The 24,303-nt window shown below is 47.6% G+C and overlaps 1 protein-coding gene across 1 annotated transcript in view; it reads right to left on the bottom strand.

Annotated features, from left to right (window-relative positions):
* The window catches only part of AHRR (aryl hydrocarbon receptor repressor), a 103,856-nt gene extending 92,217 nt beyond the window's left edge, over positions 1–11,639 (bottom strand). The window contains exon 1 of the mRNA XM_012556635.1: positions 11,578–11,639. Within this exon, the coding sequence (XP_012412089.1) occupies positions 11,578–11,639 (62 nt within the window). The remainder of the gene's footprint in view (positions 1–11,577) is intronic.
* Positions 11,640–24,303: the final 12,664 nt, after the last annotated feature.

Below are 24,303 nucleotides of genomic sequence, written 5' to 3'. Positions count from 1 at the left end.
CCCAGACACCCCATCCAGCCAGGTGAAGAACCCCCACACTTGTGCGCTCTCAGACACCCCATTCAGCCAGGTGAGGAACCCCCACACCTGTGTGCTCTCAGACACCCCTTCAGCCAGGTGAGGAACCCCCACACCTGTGCACTCTCAGACACCATGCCTGGTTGAGGTTTGAGGCTTGGCCCCTCTGGCCCTCAGTTTCCTGTCTACACTGTAGAGCCAGGGGCCGAGGTGGGGGTGACCCAGGACCTTGATGACCCCATACCAGGAGGAGCTCTTGAGTCTGGCCTCCCTGAGGCCCACAGATGGCCGTGCTGAGCTGCAGCCCAGCTCTCCCTCACCAATAGACCCTGCCCGGGGTGACCCTCAGCCACCTTCCCAGAAGAGGGCAGACATGGACCTGAGTCCCCAGCCCGCCTTACAGCAAAAATCCCTCTGACATCTAACCCTCTAGCCCCACTGCACAGACACCAACTCACCCCATTACTGGAGGGGAAACAGAGTCACCAGGAGTGGGTTTCAGGCAACACCCAACACTCACCACATGAGCACACCTCCCCAAGGTAGGTTGCTGACAGCTGTCTGTCTGTCTGTCCTTCCTTAAGTGAAAACAGAGAGCCAGGTGACTGTTCTGGAGAGGGGCAGTCCAGCGGGTCCTGGGCAGGGGACCAACGGTCCAGGTGTGGAACTCCACCCCAGCCAATGGCACCCACACTTGATCTTTTCTTTATATCATTATATGATTTTTCCTTACCAAAAATGAAAGCAGCCAAGTGGGTTTCCGTTTTGGCTTCTGATATCAGAAAACATACTGGGCCAGGGGGGAGTCCTGCTGGCTGCAGGGGCTCAGGTCTCTCTCACTTACAAGTAAGCTGTCAGAAGCCCTCAGCACAAGCCCCTCCATCTGTATCTAGTGAACTGAGCCATATCCCAGTCACAGAACAGGCTGCCAGCATCTGAGACAGGGGTCTGATGCTGATCACAAGGGTGGGGCCTCCTGGGACACTGCGCCACATTGCACACCACTTAGCACATCAGCACTTGTGACAAGGTCTTCCTGATTCCTGATGAACCGCCCCTGAGCGGCCCTGGGGAGCCGGCGGGGCTTTCCCTTTCATTCTGATCTCTGTGTGATGTCTGAACTCTATGAATTTACGTCACTTTCTCATATCAACATGGATACCCACCCAAAGGGATGCGGACTTTTTGCTTACTAATTTATGCGTCTATTAATTAAAAACCAACAAAACTAACGTTATTTGGAATTTTAAGAAGGAAAAAAAAAAGTAAGTTCCTTCAGTGGCTGTGCCCTCTGCCCATCTGGGCCCGCTGCTCCTTGTCCCCTGCCCATCTGGGCCCCCTGCCCCATATCTCCAGATGCAGACTCCCCATGTGCAGTCCGAACACTGCCCCATGTCCCCACGTGCACTCCCCACGCTGCCCCGTGTCCCCACATGCAGTCCCCACACTGCCCCGTGTCTCCACGTGCGGTCCCCACACTGCCCCGTGACCCCACATGCTGTTTTCACGCCGCCCTGCTCATTCCTCCCTTCACTCTGCTCCTGAGGAGACTGGCCACACGCTCTGTGAGGCAGAAATCTGGGTCAATCCCACCCTGGTAGGGTTCACACCACCCTCTAGAAGTCGCCCACGTACCTCCCCGGATGGGATGGTACAAATGAGCCGTGATTGTTCACCACTACCCCTCAGGTCTTCCTACCTGGGGGCCCGGGGGATGATACTCACCTGCTGAAGACACAGTGTCTGAAGGGATCAGCAGTCATCTCTTTATTCCTTCAGATTTTCTCAGAATGCCTGGCTACCTGAGATGCTGCACCCAGCAACCCTGTCCCCAACTCCCAGCCCTGCATGCCAGCGCAGGAACCCCTCCAAGTGGAGGAGGAAAGGGTGGCAAGGGGTCTGTGAGCCATGTGGATGTCGGTGCTCCTCTGAGCCAGCTGTGGGCTCAAATCTGGGGCAAACATGGATGCTCAAGGAGGAAGCTCCAATCTCCCAAGGCAGAGAAGACTCAGCAAGGGGAGTAAGGGGGTTCACCCAACACCCCATTAACACAAAACAGGTTAGGAAGAGCAACAAGCCAGCTCAGATGAGATGGATGGATGGATAGACAGATAGAGACAGACAGCTGCCTTTGAGTCAACTCTGATTCATGGCGACCTTACGTACAACAGAACAAAGCTCAGATGAGATGGATGGATGGATGGATGGATAGACAGATATAGACAGACGGCTGTCGTTGAGTCAACTCTGATTCACGGCGACCTGATGTACAACGGAACAAAGCTCAGATGGGATGCATGGATGGACAGACAGATAGACAGACGGTTGCCATTGAGTCAACTCTGATTCATGACAACCTCATGTACAACAGAACAAAGCTCAGATGAAGGTGAGTTTAAAAGGAAGCCCTGTAGCACCAAAAACATAAAACATCTATGAGTAACTCTAACAAAAGACACCTACACTGAAACTATAAAATATTGCTGAGATAAATCTTAAAAGACCTAAAGAAAAAGAAAGTATATCATGTTCATGGATTGGAAGACTTAATACTGTTAAGGTGGCAATTTTCTTCCAACCTGGGTTGTTTCCACCTTTTGTCTATTGTGCATAATGCTGCAACTGACATTGGTGTACACATATGTGTTTGAGTTCCTACTTTCAATTCTATAGATTTGATGCAATCTCAGTTAAAATTCCAACAGAACTTTTTATTGAAATTGACAAGCTGATTCTAAAACTTACAAGGAAAAACAAAGAACCTAGAATAACCAAAGGAATTTTGAAAAAGGAGAACAAAGTTGAAGGACTTACCCTACTGATTTCAAGCATTAATTAAAGCTATAATATTGAAGACTATTTGGTATTAGAGAAAAGATAAAAACATAGATCAATGAAGCAGAATAGTCTAGAAATAGACCCTTGTGTTTTTGACCAATTCATCTGACAAAGATACTAAGGTGATTCAATAGGAAAAGGAAAGATTCCCCCAATAAATGATGCTAGATCAAACAGATACTCATTTTTTAAGAACATTAACCCTTACCTCACACAACACTCAAATATTGACTGCAAATGGACCACAGACATAGATGTAAAACCTACTATAAACCTTTAGAAGAAAATATATGAGAAAATCCTTGAGACTTTAGTCATGGAGCTCTCAGATCACAGGAAAAATAGACCTTAAGAGAAAACAATTCATAAATTGTTCTTCATAAATTTTTTAAATTGTCCCTTGAAAGTCACATTGTTGTTAGGTGCCATCGAGCTGGTTCCCACTCATAGTGACCCAATGTACAACAGAATGAAACACTGCCTGGTCCTGCACTATCCTCACAATCATTGTTAAGCTTGAGCCCACTGTTGCAGCCACTGCGTCAATCTGTCTCATCAAGGGTCTTCCTCTTTTTTGCTGACCTTCTACTTTACCAAGCATAATGTTCTTCTCCAGGGACTGGTCCCTCCTGATAACATGTCCAAAGTACGGGAGACAAAGTCTCACCATCCTTGATTCTAAGGAGCCTTCTGGCTGTACTTCTTTCCAGACAGATTTGTTTGTTCTTCTGGCAGTCCATGGTATATTCAATATTCTTCATCAACACCATTAATTCAAAGGCATCAATTATTCAGTCTTCCTTATTCATTGTCCAGCTTTTGCATGCATATGAAGCGACTGAAAACACCATGGCTTGGGTCAGGCACACCTTAGTCCTCAAAATAACATCTTTCCTTTTTAACACTTTAAAGAGGTCTTTTGCAACAGAATTGCCCAGCACAGCACGTTGTCTGATTTCTAGACTGCTGCTTCCATGGGTGCTGATTGTGGATCCAAGTAAAATGAAATCCTTGACAACTTCAATCTTTTCTCTGTTTATCACGATGTTGCTTATTGGTCCAGGTGTGGATTTTTGTATTCTTTATACTGAGGTGTAATCCATACTGAAGGTTCTAGTCTTTGATCTTCATCAGTAAGCGCTTCAAGTCCTCTTCACTTTCAGCAAGCAAGGTTGTGCCATCTGCGTATCGCAAGTTGTCAATGAGTCTTCCTCCAATCCCGATGGCGTCTTTCTCATACAATCCAGCTTCTCGGATTATTTGCTCAGCGTATAGATTGAATGAGTACTGTGAAAGGATACAACCCTGATGCACACCTGTCTTGACTTTAAACCACACAGTATCTCCTTGTTCTGTTCGAACGACTGCCTTTTGGTTCCTCATGAGCATATTTAAGTGTTCTGGAATTCCCATTCTTTGCAACGTTATCCATAGTTTGTTATGATCCACACAGTTCAATGTCTTTGCATAGTAAATAAAATACAGGTACACATCCTTCTGGTATTCTCTGCTTTCAGCCAAGACCCACCTGATATCGGCAATGATATCCCTCATTCCACGTCCTTTTCTGAATTCAGCTTGAACTTCTGGCAGTTTCCTATCAATGTACTGCTGCAACCGCTTTCGGATTATCTTTAGCAAAATTTTACTTGTGTGTGATAGTAACGATATTGTTTGATAATTTCTGGATTCAGTTGGATCACCTTTTTTTGGAATGGGAACAAATATGGATCTCTTCCAGTTGGTTGGCCAGGTAGCTATCTTCCAAATTTCTTGGCATAGACCCCACGTGTCTGTCAGTTTGTTGTACTGTGGTGGCTTGCGTGTTGCTGTGATGCTAAAAGCTAGGCCACCAGTATTTCAAATACCAACAGGGTCACCCATAGTGGACAGGTTTCAGCGGCACTTCCAGACTAAGACAGACTAGGAAGAAGAACCTGGTGGTCTACTTGTGAAAAAAATTAGCCAGTGAAAACATTATAGATAGCAGCAGAATATTATCTGATATAGTGCCAAAAGATGAGTCCTTCACATTGGAAGGCACTCAAAAGATGGACTGGGGAAGAGTTGCCTCCTCAAAGTAGAGTTGACATTAATGACGTGGATGGAGTGGAGCTTTTGAAACCTTCATTTGCTGACGTGATACAACTCAAAATGAGAAGAAACAACTGCAAACATCCATTAATAATCAGAAAGTGGAATGTGCGAAGTATGAATCTAGGAAAATTGGAAATCATCAAAAATGAAATGGAACACATAAAGATCAATATCCTCATCATTAGTGAGCTGAAATGGACTGGTATTGGCCATTCTGAATCAGACACTCATATGGTCTACTATGCCAAGAATGACAACTTGAAGAGGAATGGCATTGTGTTCATCATCAAAAAAAACATTTCAAGATCTATCTGAAAGTACAATGCTGCCAGTGACAGGATAATGTCCATATGCCTACAAGGAAGATCAGTTAACACGACTATTATTCAAATTTACACACCAACCACTAAGACCAAAGATGAAGAAATTGAAGATTTTACCAAGTTCTGCAGTCTGAAATTGATCAAACATGCAATCAAGATGCATTGATAATTACTGGTGGTTAGAATGTAAAAGTTGGAAACAAGGAAGAAGGATTGGTAGTTGAAAAATATGGCCTTGGTGATAGAAACAATGCCAGAGATCGCATGATAGAATTTTTGCAAGACCAACAACTTCTTCATTGGAAATACCATTTTTCAACAACATAAATGGCGACTATACATGTAGACCTCACCAGATAGAATACACAGGAATAAAATCAACTACATCTGTGGAAAGAGACGATGGAAAAGCTCAATATCATCAGTCAGAACAAGGCGAGGGGCTGACTGCAGAACAGACCATCAATTGCTCATTTGCAAGTTCAAGTTGAAGTTGAAGAAAGTTAGAAGAAGTCCACGAGAGTCAAAGAACAACCATGAGTATATCCCACCTGAATTTAGCGACCATCTCAAGAACAGATTTGATGGATAGAACACTAATGACCAAAGACCAGACAAGCTGTGGGATGACATCAAGGACATCATACATGAAGAAAGCAAGAGGTCACTAAAAAGACAAGAAAGAAAAGACCAAAATGGATGTCAGAGGAGATTCTGAAAGTTGTTCTTGAACGTAGAGTAGCTAAAGCGAAAGGAAGAAATGATGAAGAGCTGAACAGAAGATTTCAAAGGGTAGCTCGAACCAGAAGAACTAAATGGTGCCCAGCTACAATGACTGCCCTGACAGGGAATACAACAGAGAGTCCCTGATGGAGCAGGAGAAAAGCAGGGTGCAGAACTCAAATTCTAGTAAAAAGACCAGACTTAATGGTTTGATTGAGACTGGAAGGACCCTGGAAGATGCGGTCCCTGGGCTCTCTGTTAGCCCAAAACTAAAACTATTCCTGAGGTCAACTCTTCAGACAAAGATTAGACAGGACTATGGGACATAAAATGATACTCATGAAGAATGTGCTTCTTAGCTCAAGTAGATATAAAAGACTAAATGGCAGCTCCTGTCCAGAGGCGAGATAAGAAGGCAGAGAGGGTCAGGAGCTCGTTGAAGGGACACAGGAAATCCAGGGTGGAAAGGAAGAGTGTGCTGTCACAGTATAGGGAGAGCAAGTAGGGTCACAAAACTATGTATAAATTTTTGTATAAGAGACTAACTTGAATTGTAAACTTTCACTTAAAGCACAACAATAAAACAAAACAAAGGATGGCTTGAGAAGACAAAGTGAAGTATTATAACGACATGTGCAAAGACCTGGAGATAGAAAACTAAAAGAGAAGAACAAGCTCAGCATTTCTCAAGCTGAAAAAACTGAAAAAAAATTTAAGCCTCAAGTTGCAATATTGAATGATTCTACGGGGAAAATATGAAATGACACAGAAAGCATCAAAAGAAGATGGAAGGAATACACGGAGTCACTGTACCAAAAAGAATTGGTCAACTTTCAACCATTTCAAGAGGGAGCATATGATCAAGAACCAATGGTGCTGAAAGAAGAAGTCCAAGCTGCACTGAAAGCATCGGTGAAAAACAAGGCTCCAGGAATTGAAAGAGTACCAGCTGAGATGCTTCAACAAATGGATGCAGCACTGGAAGTGCTCACTTGTCTATGCCAAGAAATTTGGAAGACAGCTACCTGGCCGACTGACTGGAAGAGATCACTTGACTATGCCGAGATAGTCACATTAATAAAATGAAAAGATAAGTCACAGATTGGAAGAAAATATTTGCAAAAAGAATTTATATACAGAAAATGTAAAAAGCTCTTACAGCTCAAAAATAAGAAAACAACCCAATACAAAAATAAGCAACATTTCACCAAAGAAGATATATAGTTGGCAAATAAGATGCTCAACATCATGAGTCACTAGGAAGCCTGGTGGTTCAGTGGTTAAGTGCTTTGCTGCTAGCTGAATGATTGGAGGTTCCAATCTACCAGCCGAAGATTACAGCCTCAGAAATCGTATGGGGCAGTTCTGCTCTCTCCTATAGGATCACTATGAGTCGCAATGGGTAATGGGTTTGAGTTTAAATACAAATTAAAGCCACGTTGAGATATTGCCACAACCAATCAGAATGGCTAAAACTAAGACTGGCCACACCAAGTGTTGAGAATATAGAGGAACTGGGACTTTCATACCCTGCTGGTGGGAATGCAAAATGGTACAACTGCTTTGGAAAACAGTTCGGTGGTTTCTGAAAAAGTTAAACATACACCTACCATATGATCCAGCTATTCCACTCCTGTATTTACCCAAGAGAGATGAAAGCCTATGTCCTTACAAAGCCTTGTACACAAATGTTCATAGCAGTTTATTTGTAACATCCCCAAACTGGAAACAACCCAAACGTCCGTCTACAGGTGAACAGATAAATCTGGTGCATCCATCCAATGGAATACTCCTCAATAACAGAAAAGAAATGAACTGTAGTGCACTCAAAACAAGGAGAAACCTCAGAGTCATCATGTTGAGTGAGATAAACCTGACCGCAGGGGAACACACTGTATGATTCTGTTTGTCTGACATTCTAGAGAATACAAACCGTCTCCAGTAACAGGAGGCAGACCTGGGGACAGAGCGGGAGGAGGAATCCCAAGGGGAACAACGAAACTTTGGGAGAGGCGGGAATGTTACTAATCTGCCTGTGGATGGTTTCACAGGTGCACATGTGAACCAAAATGGATCAGACTGTACACTTGAAATATGTGGTTTGTGAAGTTAAATTATACCTCCATACAGATGAAACATGCAAACAGGAGAAGGGAAACCTACGACTTCCGGGCCATCGAGAGCTGACGTCGTCCCCCCCACCCCCACCCCGGGAGGACTTCGGACCCGAGGCCATGGCTTGGAGCATCCAGCACGCTGGGGATGGAGCATGCTGTGGGGGCAGGATCACCCACTGTGCGGCAAAGCGACAGTGATTGAGATTGTGGTGTTGGCAGGATCGGATTACCCAGTAAGCAGTAAGCACAGACCTACTTGTGCTTACTTACTAATCTGTAGTGCACAATTTCACATGGGTTTCACCACATCGTTGATGTGTGAAACCCAGATGTGGTGAAACCCATGTGAAATTGTTCACTACAGATCAATAAGTAAGCACAAGTAAACCCATGCTTACCTTGCTGACAGGGTAATCCGCCAGACAGGGGTTGTAAATTTAAGGAGACTTTGATTCTGTAGAAGGTGCTGTGGGGTTGGGAGAGAAACAGATGCCAGCCTTACCTAGAGGCAGAATCTTTGATAAGGTGAACAAACGTGAAATTGTTCACTACAGACGATCTGGTAAGCAAGGTAAGCACCGTGCTTACCTTGCTTATTGGGTAGATCAGTGGAACGGATCTTTTCTGATTATCAAAGGACACCTTAAGTCAAATCAAAACTGGGGAAGGTATTTGAAACTCATTCGAGAGTTGACTGCCATAGCATACAACAAACCTACAAATCAAGAAGCACAGAACATGACCAATTCACTAGGAAAGTGAGCAAAAGGTATACGCAGGCCTTCACAGAAAAGGAGAGAAAATGGCTAGTAAGCCTCCCTCAGGATAAGAGAGTGACACGTGAATGACCGAGGGCAGGCCATGGGCCTGGCAGGGGGACAGGGGCTGCGCGCCAGGAGGACGTCAGGCCAGCTCAGCCTCTCGTGGTGGGCAGTCTGGTGGTATCTGTCGAAACAACAAATGCCCACATCCTGTGACTCCACCTCCAGGAATTCATCCCCCCGCCCCAACACATGAATGGCGAGTCCAGGACTTGATTTTACTCTCCGTGCAAGCTAATAGCCTGTTTCTGCCTTGTGGTTGCAGCATAAAACGCGTGACTCCTGCGTCACAGACAAAGGGATAAGGCTCCCGCGCAGCGCAGAGACCGAACACCAGCGTGTCTGCCTCCGCCCCAGGCCCCACGCGACGCGAAGGCCAGGCAGCTCTGCGCGGCCTGTGGGTCTGCGGGCAAGCAAGCAGCTAGCAGGCCTGCTCCACCAGCGGGAGAGACCCACCACCTCCTCCCTGGGGCTGCTCGTTGCAAATACCCCAGGAGGGGCCCAGGCAGGGAGCGCCTGGGACGCGGATGCGCAGGGACACGCAGGAGGGACGGTCGGCGCCCACGCGGACCTCCTCCCCCGACAGTGTGCGCGCAAAGTGATGCGCAAGGTTGACCACAAGATGTCTGCGTAACAAAAGGCTGGAAACATCTGAGCAGGCGTTAGCAGAGGGCGGTTACAAAATATCCTTATACGGCACAGTCGAAGAAAGGGGCCCTGACGCAGCAATGCCGCCAAGGCGCACAGAAGCACGGAGGACTCAGAGGGAGAACACCCACAGACCGCGCACACCCATTATTCAGGCAGAGGGGCTCTCAGGAAGGATCCCGAACTGTTAACCTTGGACTCGAGGAACTGGGCTGGGAAGGGCGCTTTTCCTCTGGGTTGTGAACCAGGCCAACATACTGCTTACTCAGACACATCAACCAGTAAAATGAAAATGCCCGATGGCTCCAAAAGTCACCACGCAGAACTTCTGGTGGGAATAGAAACCATAAAAGCAGGAATTGGCTCCCATTCCTTCCTGGCTCACCCGCCACGTGTGCAGTGAGAACAGGACCCTGGGCCTGCAAGCCTGGCGTGAGGCTGTTTTCTACTTAATATGACAAACATGTTTACCAAAACAAATCTCTCAGGCACACACGTTCCACCACGCTCCGCGTCCCTGGAAGCCCTCAGCCCCTCCCGTGTGCCCTCGTCCTCCTGTCCTGCCCTCCCTGGGGCGTGTGCCACAGAATGTGCCCCAGCTAGGGCCCCTCCTGCAGACCGCAGCTGCCCCGGGCGCCAGCACCCAGCCCTCACACACACCCCAGCGCTACGGTGTCTCCTCAGGTGACTCTGCTGGACGCCCCCTTAGTCCGTGATCCTGGACTCCGCGTCTGAAATGGGGTGGTCCTTGCGCCACAAGATCACCCTGGATTGGACAAGACAGCACGAGAGACCCTGCCCTGGCGCCTGGGATAGAGACTTCTCTTGGGGGTGGGGGCGTAGGGGGGCCATCCGGCAGGGCGGGAAGAGCCTCTCCGGGCAGGTGACCCCTCAACCCTGCATGTTCTCAGACCCCGTGCTGACCAACAGTCATGGGGTCCAGGTTCACAGACAGGGAGGAGGAGAACCTAGAGGAGGTGGGTAGATGGCAGCACCAGGCTGCCCCCACCCTGAGGGACCAGCTGCCCCCCTGCCCGCTGCCCAGTCCTCTCAGCCCCTCACACCGCTGACGCAGGGGGATCAAATCCACCTTCCACTCTGCCTCTCTGCCCAGGGGAACTGCTGAGGCTTCGCCTGTGTCTGGCAGGTGGGGCCCGTTCCTGGGAGCCTCAGTTACAGGAACACAGAACTAGACACATACACACGGACACACACACACCTACACAGGCACACAGACAGACGTACATACACACTCACACATACACATCTACACATGGACACACACAGACGTGGATACTCACACCCGTGGACAGAGTCTCAGAGGACACACCGCAGGACCCCGTACGAGGAGCCCGAGGAGGTACAAAATCTCCCGAGGAAGCTGCTCCCTTCTCCAGAGGCCCTCACTCCTGCTACTCTTCAGCTTCACAGCCCACACTCATGAGCTCCAGGGACAGAGCAAGCTGGACAGTGGGGGTCTGATGGGCCCCCCACACTCCTTGACAGCAGGAGGACCTGCCCCTACCAGGTCTCCTTGTCGTTTGCCAGTGAAATTTGTAAAGCAACTTGGTGACGTTTCACCAGGGGCAGGTCCAAGGGGAACAAGGCCTGGGGATCTATTCTCCTGGGGCTGGGCACTGGGCCAGAACCAGGCAGTGTGCGCCCCTAACATGACCTTCCCGTCAAAGCTGGCAGAGCAACCCAAATCACAGCTCCACACAAACTCCTCAGGACAGGAACCCCAGTGCTGCGAGGACGGGACAGCTCCACAGAGATGGGACACGGGCACGAGGGGGCCCCTTGGCCCAGCCCTCGCCCTCTGCGGCCCACCCAGTGCAGCCGCCGCCTCCCCCCACCCCCGGCCTGTGTGGGTCCCACACCTGGCAGAACCTGCCACCTCACTGCATCCCTAAAGCCCAGTTTTTCACTGGAAACACAAATACCGCCCTCCGTTCATCACAGTCAACACAAACAGAAGACGAGATTCCTCACTGTTTCTGAATGGGCTTCCTCCTCTTCCTCCCAGCGTACAGACACTCCCCTGGTGGGATCATCGTCTTGGCCCTAAAAGAGAAAGGAGGTGTCATGTCGGTCGTGCTGAGAGAGCCCCGGCACCTCACAGCTTCCAGGCCACCAGGGACAGGACACCAGCCGGGCACTCGGCCCTCGCAGGTGGCCCTCACAGGCGTGGCCTGGGTCCTGCTCCCCCACCTCGGGCAATCCCAGTGCAGGGACCCCTGGCATGACCAGGACGACACCTGTGTGCCACTGTGGTCAGAAGAGGCTGGGAGGGCCCACAAGGACCCGCCACCCCAGCCATGACGATGCATTCAAGCTCTGCAGGCCACACTCCATCCCTCCCACCACAGGCCCCCATGACATGTCCTTCTGTAGCCGTCCTGGCCCTACTCTCATCACCGCGCTCATGTGGGGACGAAAGTCCTGGTCTTGAGCTGGGCTCTGAGACACGCGCAGCAGGTAAGGGCGTCTCCGGCAGGACTCAGGCTCTGAGGCAGAGTCTGCCCTCCAAAGCACTGAGTCAGCGTGGAGAAGGCACTCGAGGCTGGCACTCTCCCCTGTGTGGTCTCTCTGGCAGGTCCTCTTCCCCCATCTGTGCCTTTGTGGCCTTTGTACTACTGGGCCAGCAGCTTCCTCTTCTCTGCAAGAAACCTCTCACTCAGCTCTGCAAAGCCAGACTTGATCCCTAAGCTACAGCTGCGCCCAGCCTGGCCGACTGCTCCCACCAGCTGAGCAGTAGCAGTGGGCACAGAGGCACGTGTCCAAGTGAGACTGCTGACCCCGTGTTTGTTCCCACGAGCTGCCAGCTCGCTCACCCCCACCCAGGGCGGTATTGCCTGGGGCAGCGTGCCCTCCTGCCAGAATCTGACTTTTCCATGTAATGAGCATCTTGCTGACTTGCAAGGAGGGACCACGCCAGCTCTGGCTGGCAGAAGAGGTTACAGAGCCCCACCCAGTCTGCAGCACCCACAACCTGGAAGAGGGGTAGACTCAGACACACAGTTTTCCTCGCTGTGTAGAAAGTGCATGAGAATGACAGGAAGCTGCCATGCGCCCACTTTGAATGTAAAGATAGATATAGGTAGGTAAAAACTATATGAATGGAAAAAAATTCACCATGCAAACACTAATTGAAAAAAGCTGAATTAGTTATATTAATTTCAGACAAATTAGACTTCAGAATGAGGAATATTACTAGGGACAAAGAGGGATATTGTTGTTGTTAGGTGCTGTTGAGTTAGTTCTAACTCATAGAGACCCTATGTACAATAGAACGAAACACTGGCCAGTCCTGTGCCATCCTCACAATCGTTGTTATGCTTGAGCCTGTTGTTGCAGCCACTGTGTCAATCCACGTCGTCGAGGGTCTTCCTCTTTTTCACTGATCCTCTACTTTACCAAGCATGATGTCCTTCTCCACGGACTGGTCTCTCCTGATAACATGTCCAAAGTACGGGAGACAAAGTCTCACCATCCTTGCTTCTAAGGAGCATTCTGGCTGTACTTCTTCCAAGACAGATTTGTTCATTCTTCTGGCAGTCCATGGTATATTCAATATTCTTCACCAACACCATAATTCAAAGGCATCAATTCTTCTTCAGTCTTCCTTACTAATTGTCCAGCTTTTGCATGCATATGAGGTGCACCTTAGTCCTCAAGGTGACATCTTTGCTTTTTAACACTTTAAAGAGGTCTTTTGCAGCAGATTTCCCCAATGCAATACGTCGTGTGATCTCCAGCATCATTTCTATCACCAAAGCCATAATTTCCCAAATACCGATCGTTCCTCTGTTTCCAACGTTTGCATTCCAAACACAAGTAATTATCAATGCATCTTGATTGCATGTTTGATCAATTTCGGACTGCAGAAGTTGGTAAAAATCTTCAATTTCTTCAGTTTTAGCATTAGTGGTTAGTGCATAAACTTGAATCATAGTCGTATTAACTGGTCTTCCTTGTTGTTGTTGTTGTTAAGTGACGCCCAATTGGTTCTGACTCATAGCGATCCTGTGTACAACTGAACGAAACACTGCCCAGTCCTAGGCCAACCTCACAACCATTGCTATGCTTGAGCCTATTGTTGCAGCCACTGTGTCAACCCATCTCATTAAGGGTCTTCCTCTTTTTCACTGACCCTTTACTTTACCAAGCATGATGTTCTTCTCCAGGGACTGGTCCCTCCTGATAACATGTCCAAAGTATGGGAGACAAAGTCTCACCATCCTCCCTTCCAAGGAGCACTCTGCCTGTACTTCTTCCAAGACAGACTTGTTCATTCTTCTGGCAGTCCATGGATATTCAATATTCTTCACCAACAACATAATTCAAAGCCATCAATTCTTCTTCAGTCTTGCTTATTCAGTCTCCAACTTTCACATGCATATGAGGCAATTGAAAATACCATGGCTTGGGTCAGGCACATCTTAGTTCTCAAAGAGACATCTTTGCTTTTTAACTTTAAAGAGGTCATTTGCAGCACATTTGCCCAATGCAATACGTTGTTTGTATTCCTGACTGCTGTTTCCGTGGGAGTTGATTATGGATCCAAGTAAAATGAAATCCATACAATGTCAATCTTTTCTCCATTTATCACAATGTTGTTTTTGGTCTAGTTGTAAGGATTTTTGTTTCCTCTGTGTTGAGGTGTAAACTATACTGAAGACTATAGTCTTTTATCTTCATCAGTAAGTGCTTCAAGTCCTTTTCACTTTCAGCATGCAAGGTTGTGTCATCTGCATATCGCAGGTTGTTAATGAGACTTCCACCAGTCCTGATGCACATTCTTCTTCATATAGTCCAGCTTCTCAGATTATATGCTCAGCATATAGATTGCATAAGTATGGTGAAAGGATAAAACCTGATACACACCTTTCTTAATTTTAAACATGCAATATCCCCTTGCTCTTGGTTTATGTACAGATTCCACATGAACACAGTTCTGGAATTCCCATTCTTTGCAATGTTATCCATAATTTGTTATGATCCACACAGTCAATTGTCTTTGCATAGTCAATAAAACACAGGTAAACATCTTTCTGGTATTCTCTGGTTTCAGCCAGGATCCATCTGACATCAGCAATGATATCCCTCATTCCACATCCTCTTCTGAATCTGGCTTGAATTTCTGGTAGTTCCTTGTCGATGTACTGCGGCAACTGCTTTTGAACGACCTTCAGCAAAATTTTACTTGCATGTGATATCAATGATATTGTTTGATAATTTCCACATTTTGTTAGATCACCTTTCTTTGGAATGGGCACAAATATGGATCTCTCCCAGTAGGTTGGCCAGGTAGCTGTTTTCCAAATTTCTTGGCATACAGGAATGAGCACTTCTAGCATTGCATCCGTTTGTTGAAAAATCTCAATTGGTATTCCATCAATTCCTGGAGCCTTGTATTTTGCCAATGCCTTCAGTGCAGCTTGGACTTCCTCCTTCAATACCATTTGTTCTTAATCATATGCTACCTCCTGAAATGGTTGGATTTCAATCAATTCTTTTTGGTACAGTGACACTGTATATTCTTTCCATCTGCTTTTGATGCTTCCTGCATCATTCAATATTTTGCCCACAGAACCATTCAATATTGCAACTCGACGCTTGACTTTTTTCTTCAGTTCTTTCAGCTTGAGAAATGCCAAGAGCATTCTTCCCTTCGGGTTTTCTAACTCCAGGTCTTTGCACATTTCATTATAATACTTTACTTTGTCTTCTTGAGCTGCCCTTTGAAATGTTTTGTTCAGCTTTTTTATGTTACGATTTCTTCCATTCGCTTTAGCTACTCTATGTTCAAGAGCAAGTTTCAGAGTTTCTTCTGACATCCATTTTGGTCATTTTTTTAAATGAATAATTTCTTTTATAAGAATCAGCACAAAGCTGGTTCCTATAGGGAAGAAAACAAAACAAAACAAAACAAAACCCAAACCTGTTGTCGAATTGATTCCAACTCATAGTGACCCTATAGGTTCTATGAGGCGGAGGTTAAAGATGTCCCAAATGTCTAACTTTTCCAAGCTGCTGTACCACTCCATCATCTCTAACATCAACTATTCCCTCTCCCCTCAGTACTCTCCCTCCTGTCTTTGGGTTCCCTAATCCACTGCAATGTCTCATAGAACTCAAAACCATAAAAAGGAAATGGCTCCTGCAGTTGTAGAGGCTGGCAAGTCCCAAATTCATGGGTCAAGTGTAGGCTTCTCCCTGGCCCTCAATCTCTGCCCAAAGAACACTCAGCTTTCTTGCTCCATGGGCCAGGAAGCCCACTGCGCCGTCTCCAGCTGGTCTCTCCTTCACTGTTGGTGGTGGGCTCTTCTCTCTGCTCTGGAATTGGCTCTCTTTTAAGGCTAAAGTGACCAATCCCCTTGGTGAGCCACAATTATCCTATTTGCACAGCCCTGCCCAGTCACCTGGGTGGGCGTACCAGACCATGGTGAGAAAGGCCATTCTAAGTAATTCATCACATCACTTTGTTCTTTCCTGTCTCTTTAATGATATTTTGCTTTCTTCAGGTATGACGCCCTTGATGTCATTTCAAAACTTGTCTGGTCTTTGGTTTAGTGTTCAATGCAACAAATCTATTGTTGAGATTATCTTCAAATTCAAGTGGGATATACTCAAGGTCATATTTTGGCTCTTGTGGACTTGTTCTAATTTTCTTCAGCTTCAACTTACGCTTGCTTATGAGCAATTGATGATCTGTTCTGAAGTCGAATCCTGGCCTTGTTCCAACTGATAATATTGAGCTTTTCCCTCATCTCTTTCCACAGATGTAGTTGACTTGATTCCTGTGTATTGGTGGGGTCCATACATATACTCACCTTTCATATTGTTGAAAAAAAAGGTATTTGCAGTGAATAAGTCTTTGGTCTTGCAAAATTCTATCATGTGATCCTGGAGTTGTTTCCATCTCCAAGGCCATATTTTCCAATTACCGATCCTTCTTCCTTTTTCCAACTTTTGCATTCAAATCACCAGTAATTATCAATGCATCTTGATTGCATGTTTGATCAATTTCAGACTGCAGAAGTTGGTAAAAATCTTCAATCTCCTTATTGTTGGCATTAATGGGTGGTGTGTAAATTTGAATAATAGTCTAATTAACTGGTCTTCCCTGTAAACCGAAAAACCAAACTCGTTGCCATTGAGTGGATTCCAACTCATAGCAACCCAATAGGACAGAGTAGAACCGGCCCATTGGGTTTCCAAGGAGTGGCTCATGGATTCAAACTGCTGACCCTTTAGTTAGCAGCCAAGCCTTTAACACTGTGCCACCAGGGCTCCAGGTCTTCCGTGTAGTCATATGGATATTATCCTATTACTGACAGTGTTGTACTTCAGGATCTTGAAATGTTCTTTTTTGATGATGAATGCAATGCCATTCCTCTTCAATTTATCATTCTTGGCATAGTAGACCATGATTGTCTGATTCAAAATGGCCAATACCAGTCCATTTCAGCTCACTAACGCCTAGGATATCAATCTTTATGCCTTCCATTTCATTTTTGATGACTTCCAATTTTCCTAAATTCATATTTCATACAGCCCACATTCCGATTATTAATGGATGTTTGCAGCTGTTTCTTCTCATTTTGAGTCGTGCCACATCAGCAAATGACGGTCCAAAAAGCTTTACTCCGTCCACATCATTAAGGTCAACTATACTTTGAGAAGGCAGCTCTTTCCCAGTTGATTCTGGGTGACTTCTAACCTGAGGTCTCATCTTCTAGCACTATATCAAACAATGTTGTTGTTGTTAGATGCCATCGAGTCAGTTCCAACTCATAGCAACCCTGCGTACAACAGAATGAAACACTGCCCGGTCCTTTGCCATACTCACAATCGTTGTTAGGCTTGAGGCCATGGTTGCACCCACTGTGTCAATCCATCTCATTGAGGGTCTTCCTCTTTTTCACTGACCTCTACTTTACCAAGCATGATGTCCTTCTCCAGGGACTGATCCCTCCTGATAACACGTCCAAAGTATGTGAGATGTAGTCTCGCCATCATTGCTTCTAAGGAGCATTCTGGTTGTACTTCCAGTCCATGGTATATTCAATATTCTTTACCAACACCATAATTCAAAGGCATCAATTCTTCTTTGGCCTTCCTTATTCATCATCCAGCTTTCACATGTATATGAGGTGACTGAAAACACTATGTCTTCGTTCAGGTCCATCTTAGTCTTCAAGGTGACGTCTTTGCTTTTTAACACTTCAAAGAGGTCTTTTGCAGCAGATTTGCCCAATGCAATGAGTCTTTTGATTCCTTGACTGGTGCTTCCATAGGTGTTGATTGTGGATCCAAGTAAAGTGAAATCCTTGACAACGTCAATCTTTTCTCTGTTTATCATGATGTTGCTTATTGGTCCACTTGTGAGGATTTTTGTTTTCTTTATGTTGAGGTGTAATCCTTACTGAAGGCTGTGGTCTTTGATCTTCATCAGTAAGTGCTTCAAGTTGTTAATGAGCTTAGGTTGTTAATGAGCCTTCCTTCAATCCCGATGCCGCATTCTTCTTCATATAGTCCAGCTTCGGGGATTACTTGCTCAGCATACAGATTGAATAAGTACGCTGAAAGGATACAACCCTGATGCACAACTTTCCTGACTTTAAACCATGCAGTACCCCCTTGTTCTGTTCAAATGACTGCCTCTTGATCTATGTACAGGTTCCTCATGAGCACAATTAAGTGTTCTGAAATTCCCGTTCTTTGCAGCGTTGTCTATAATTTGTTATGATCCACACAATTGAATGCCTTTGCATAGTCAGTAAAACACAAATAAACATCTTTCTGGTATTCTCTGTTTTCAGCCAGGATCTATCTGATGTCAGCAATGATATCCCTGGTTTCATGTCCTCTTCGGAATATGGCTTGAATTTCTGGCAGTTCCTTTTTGACATACTGCTGCAGCTCCTTTTGAATGACCTTCAGCAAAATTTTACTTATGTATGATACTAATGATATTGTCTGATAATTTCCGCATTCAGTTGGATCACCATTCTTGGGAATAGGCATAAATATGGATCTCCTCCAGTCGGCTGGCCAGATAGCTGTCTTCCAAATTTCTTCGCATAAACTAGTGAGCACTTCCAGCACTGCATCTGTTTGCTGAAACATCTCGGTTGGTATTCTGTCAGTTCCTGGAGCTTTGTTTTTCACCAATGCCTTCAGTGCAGCTTTGACTTCTTCCTTCAGTACCATCGGTTCCTGATCATATGCCACCTCCTGAAATGGTTGAACATTGACCAATGCTTTTTGATATAGTGACTCTGTGTATTCCTCCCATCTTCTTTTCATGCTTCCTGTATTGTTTAATATTTTCCCTGTAGAATCCTTCAATATTGCAACTTGATGCTTGAATTTTTTCTTCAGTTCTTTCAGCTTGAGAAATGCCAAGCACGTTCTTCTCTTTGGGTTTTCTAACTCCAGGTCTTTGCACTTGTCATTATAATACTTTATTTTGTCTTCTCGAGCTGCTCTTTGAAATCTTCTGTTCAGCTCTTTTACTTCACCATTTCTTCCTTTTGCTTTAGCTACTCGATGTTCAAGAGCAAGTTTCAGAGTCTCTTCTGATGTCCGTTTTGGTCTTTTCTTTCTTTCCTGTCTTTTTAATGACCTCTTGCTGTCTTCACGTATGATGTCCTTGATGTCATTCCACAACTCGACTGGTCTTTGGTCATTAGTGTTCAATGCATCAAATCTATTCTTGAGATGGTCTCTAAATTCAGGTGGGATATACTTAAGGTCATATTTTGGCTCTCGTGGAGTTGTTTTAACTTTCTTCAGTTTCAACTTGAACTTGCATATGAGTAATTGATGGTGTATTCCACAGTCGGCCCCTGGCCTGGTTCTAACTGATGATATTGAGCTTTTCCTTCTCTCTTTCCACAGATGTGGTCGATTTGATTCCTGTGTATTCCATCTAGCGAGGTCCATGTGTATAGTCACTGTTTATGTTGTTGAAAAAATGTATTTGCAGTGAAGAAGGCATTGGTCTTGCAAAATTCTATCATGTGATCTCCCGCATCGTTTCTATCACCAAGGCCAGATTTTCCAACTACCAATCCTTCTTCTCTGTTTCCAACTTTCACATTCCACTCACCAGTAATTATCAGTGCATCCTGATCGCATGTTTGATCAATTTCAGACTTCAGAAGTTGGTAAATATCTTCAATTTCTTTATCTTTGTTCTCAGTGGTTGGTGCGTAAATTTGAAGATAGTCATGTTAACTAGTCTTCCTTACAGACGTATGGATATCATCCTATCACTGACAGCGTTGTACTTCAGGATAGCTCTTGAAATGTTCTTTTTGATGATGAATGCAATGCCATTCCTCTTCAAGTTGTCATTCTGGTGGAGTAGACCATATGATTGTCCAATTCAAAAATGGCCAATAACAGTCAATTTCAGCTCACTAATGCCTAGGAGATCAATGTTTATGTGTTCCATTTCATTTGATGATTTCCAATTTTCCTAGATTCGTAATTTGTGCATTCCACATTCCAATTATTAATGGATGTTTGCTGCTGTTTCTTCTCATTTTGAGTCGTGCCATATCCGCAAATGAAGGTCCTGAAAGCTTGACTCCATCCATGTCATTAAGGTCAACTCTACTTTGAGGAGGCAGGTCTTTCGAGTGCCTTCCAACCTGAGGGGCTCATCTTCTGGCACTATATGAAACAACGTTCTACTGCTATTCATAAGGTTTTCACTGGCTAATTGTTTTCAGAAGTAGACTGCCGGGTCCTTCTTCCTAGTCTCTCTTAGTCCAGAAGCTCAGCTGAAACCTGTCTGCCCGGTAACTCTGCTGGCATTTTATTACTGGTGGCATAGCCTCCAGTATCACAGAAACATGCAAGCCCCCACAGTACGACAAACTGACGGATGCATGGGGGATGTCAATGTCCTGCTGCTATTCATAAGGTTCTCACTGGCCCATATTTCAGGTTCTTCTGCCCCATCTGTCTTAGTCTGGAAGCTCTGCTGAAACCTGTCCACCAGGGGTGACCCTGCTGGTATTTGAATTACCCATAGCATAGCTTCCAGCATCGTAGCAACACACAAGCCACCACAGTAGGACAAACTGACAGACGAGTGGTCGAAGAGGAAAATAAGGGAATACTATTGCTATAAATTCAACCACTTAGATGAAATGGACCAACTCCTTGCAAGACACAGACTACCAAAACTCACTAAATATATACATAGATACAAATAAATAACCTGAATAGTCCTACAGCTGTTTTTAAAAATGCAATACTTAGTTTAAAAGCTTCCAACAAAGAAACCTCCAGGCTCACATGATTTTACTGGTACATTCATTCTATCAATTTAAGTAAGAAATAATACCAATTCTCTGCAATCTATAGCAGAAAAATGAAAAACAGTTTAAAATTGCCAACTCATTTATGAGGCCGGCATTACCCTGATCCCAAAACCAAAGACAATTCAAGAAAACTACAGACCAATATTTCTCATAAACATAGATACCAAAAATACTCAGCTCAGTATCATTAAATCGTGTCCACCAATATATAAAAAGGATAATACATCACAACTAAGTTGGGTTTCTCCAAGAATTCCAGGTTGCTTCAACATTCAAAAATCAAACTCTGTACTTCACTGTATCAACCAACTAAAGAATAAAATACCTGTGATCATCTCAATACACGCAAAAAAAAAAAATGGACAAAACCCAACATCCATTCATGATTTAAAAACAAGCAAACAATTCTCATCAAACTAGGAACAGAAACGTCCGGTGAGTTTTGCAGAGAGAGGAGTAGAGACTGGCCTAAGACCTGGAGGGCGTGTGGGGCGACTGGGGAGAGAAGGGGAGGAAGAACGGCCGAGGGATGGGCTGCGTGGGTTAGGGAGGATGCGGTCGGAGCAGCAACGCTGCAGGCAGGTGGGGTGGGGTGAGACAGATGCTTCAGAAGGCTGGGCCTTCTCAGGGGAGTGACAGTGTGGTGGCCGCGTTGTGCCGGCGCCAAGCGCTCTGTGTCACCCGGTGCCTGCTCCATACCCCTCTACAGAAGCCCTTGGCAGGCGCAGCTCCCAAGGCCATCCGACTGAACGCAGGGCCTTTGGCTCAAACAGGACACTCCCAAGGACGCGCCCGGCCTGCCGCGCCCCGAGGGTGAGCAAGGCATCTCCCCGCATACTGCACCCGCTGCGGGGACCAGTGTGCACAGCGAACCCCGGCTGACCACACCACTGGATCCGCGGGCCTAATCCAGCCTCACCCCCGAGGGAAGTGGGCCTCGGGGCAGGAACTGAGGCGGCAGAGGCAGCACCAAGCGACAGGACACCCCCGTGGGTGGGCAGGCGGGTCCACCCTCCTCGCTTTCCCCAACTCCGTCCCCTTCTTTCAGCAGCAGGGCCCCTGAGAGGGGCCGCACTGTCTCGCCCGCTCCCAGCCTCAGCACCAGCTCCTCCTTGACTGGCCCCCAATTCACACACTCGTGTCCCCACGCCCCCTTGTCCTCCCTGGTGGCCGTGTGGACGTCTCTGGCCCAACAGCTCAGAACCCACCCTCGGACGCCCGGCCTCCTGCTCCGTGTACATCCGGGCCTCCGACCCTCCCCTGCAGCCCCTCTGCCTCCACCAAGACGCCCGGCCACGCCCCGACCCCTCCCGCTGGCCCTGCCCTGTGACCTCCGCGTGGCCTCCGACACCCACCCCAGTCTGCAAAGCGCGCTCACAAAGCCACCTTCCCTGAGGTCTCCAGCTCAGCCCTGGGGACCTGCCAACGCAGGTCATCACGAGAAGCCCGAAGAGCAGATGAATACTCTGCAGAGTATGGGAGGGCAAGGACGGAGAAATCAAAGGACCGCGGCCCTCGCGGCGCCTCCTCCCCCACCCGGCGCGGCTCAGCGTCCGGAGTAGCAGGCCGCCTCACTAAGCGCACGGAGTAGCAGGCCGCCTCACTAAGATGACCAGCCAGCGACGGAATCAGTCCTCACCGAGATGCCCCCTGAGGCAGGACTCTTGGGGGCAGGGAGGACCCTCCCCTTGGGGCTCCTGGAAGCTTGGGTGGCCTAGAGGCTGTTGCGGCGCCTCGCCTGCCCCTGGGCGCTGCACTTTGCATCTCAGAGAAATACTAGTTTTTACAGAATCTTTTATCTTATGGTAAAAATAATATCTGATCATTTTAGAAAATGCAGACAAGCACAAAAAGCTTAAAATAAAAATACCCCCCACCCGTAAAGCTACCAGCACATCTGCTGGTAGGGCCTGGGCATCACCCCCAACCCCACCCCACCCCACCCCATAACGCTCTGTCCAGGAGTCCAAACTCTGCCAGCCAACTGCTCTGTGCACCTGGACAGGTTACTCCCTCGACCTGTTCGCCCTAAACGGGTCACTGTACCCACTGCCGGCTGTGGAAGGGTGAAGGGAGCAGCGCTGCCTGCACGCGGCGCTGCATCCCACGACTGCTGCTTACTGGGGCATACTCGGCCCTGAGGGCCGCCTCACAAGGGGGCCACAAAAGTGAGGGTGAGGCTCAGTCGACGACATTGGGCAGAGACGTGGGCAGGCCATGCCACCAGGGAGAGACCCAGGGTGGGCCAGCTGGCCAGCAGCCAGGAGGGGAGGAACATTCTCCCTGACCACAGCATGTGGCTGGTCACTGGTGACCATCCTGAGGAGCCCAGGCCCCTCACTTCCCCTCCATGTGACTGCACTTAGGGCAGCCATAGCTGGACAGGGTGCTGGACTCTCCTCAGGGCAAATGCCACCTGGAGCCAGACCCTGGAACCCAGGTGGGAGGGACAGGCTGGGAGGAGGGGGCGGTCCAAGGACTCAGACCAGGATGAGGGGGGTCCCCTGGTCTGTGCCCTGCCACACTGGGAGCCGCCAACAGATCCCAGCTGAACGCCAAGGACGGCAGCGGGGAGAGGGACTCACCACTCAGAGGCCCAGGCTTCGACATCCCGCAAAGTCCAAATCTGGGATTTTCAGTTACTCAAAATAAGACAGTAAGAAAAAATATATATTTTGTGTGCCACTAACAAAACGGAGAGAATTCTGGCAGGAAGGCTTCCCTCAGGGTGAGGACCCCAATGGTGCTCTCTCCCCCACCCATGGGGAAGGAGGCCCTGGCGCTCCCACCCCTGCCTGCCCCCCTCCCCATCTGCCTCCCCAGCTCCCAACGTGCCCATTTCAGCCACCCAGAGAGGGGTGGGGCCTGTTCGAAGCCCCCTGGCAGTATCTGCCACAAACACCTTCCAAAGGAACTTGGGTTAAGGGCCTAGTGCACTAGCAGACTCCCCTAGAGCCGGGGGTGAGATCAGAGGTCACCGGCACAGGGGTTTCAATTCTTGGGGGGGGGGGGACAGGGACCTGAGGAAGATGCACTGGGACACACTTCCCTCAAAAACCCCGTTTTATTTTGGAATGAGAAACGGCCCCTCGAACCCCAGCGCTCCTGCCGGTCCAGTGGCCCCTGAGCCTCGGGTGCGAGGGTGGGGTGGAGCGTCCGGGCTCCGAACGACGGGCACCGCCGAGTCTCCCCAGGGGTCTCGGTCCCGGGGGCGCACCCCGAGGACGGCCCGAGGCGAAGCCAGCCGACAGAGGACCCCCCATGGCACTTACCGGGGTCGGCGGGGGCCCCTCGGAGGCTCAGGCGGGCCCGCGAGGGGAGCCGGCCCAGGTGCGGGGCTGGGGCAGCGCGGCTGCTGGCGCTCGCATGCCGG

Source organism: Trichechus manatus, unplaced genomic scaffold (genome assembly GCF_000243295.1).
Source record: "Trichechus manatus latirostris isolate Lorelei unplaced genomic scaffold, TriManLat1.0 scaffold00072, whole genome shotgun sequence".
Classification (NCBI taxonomy): Eukaryota; Metazoa; Chordata; class Mammalia; order Sirenia; family Trichechidae; genus Trichechus; species Trichechus manatus.
This window is presented reverse-complemented; position numbering and strand designations above follow the sequence as displayed.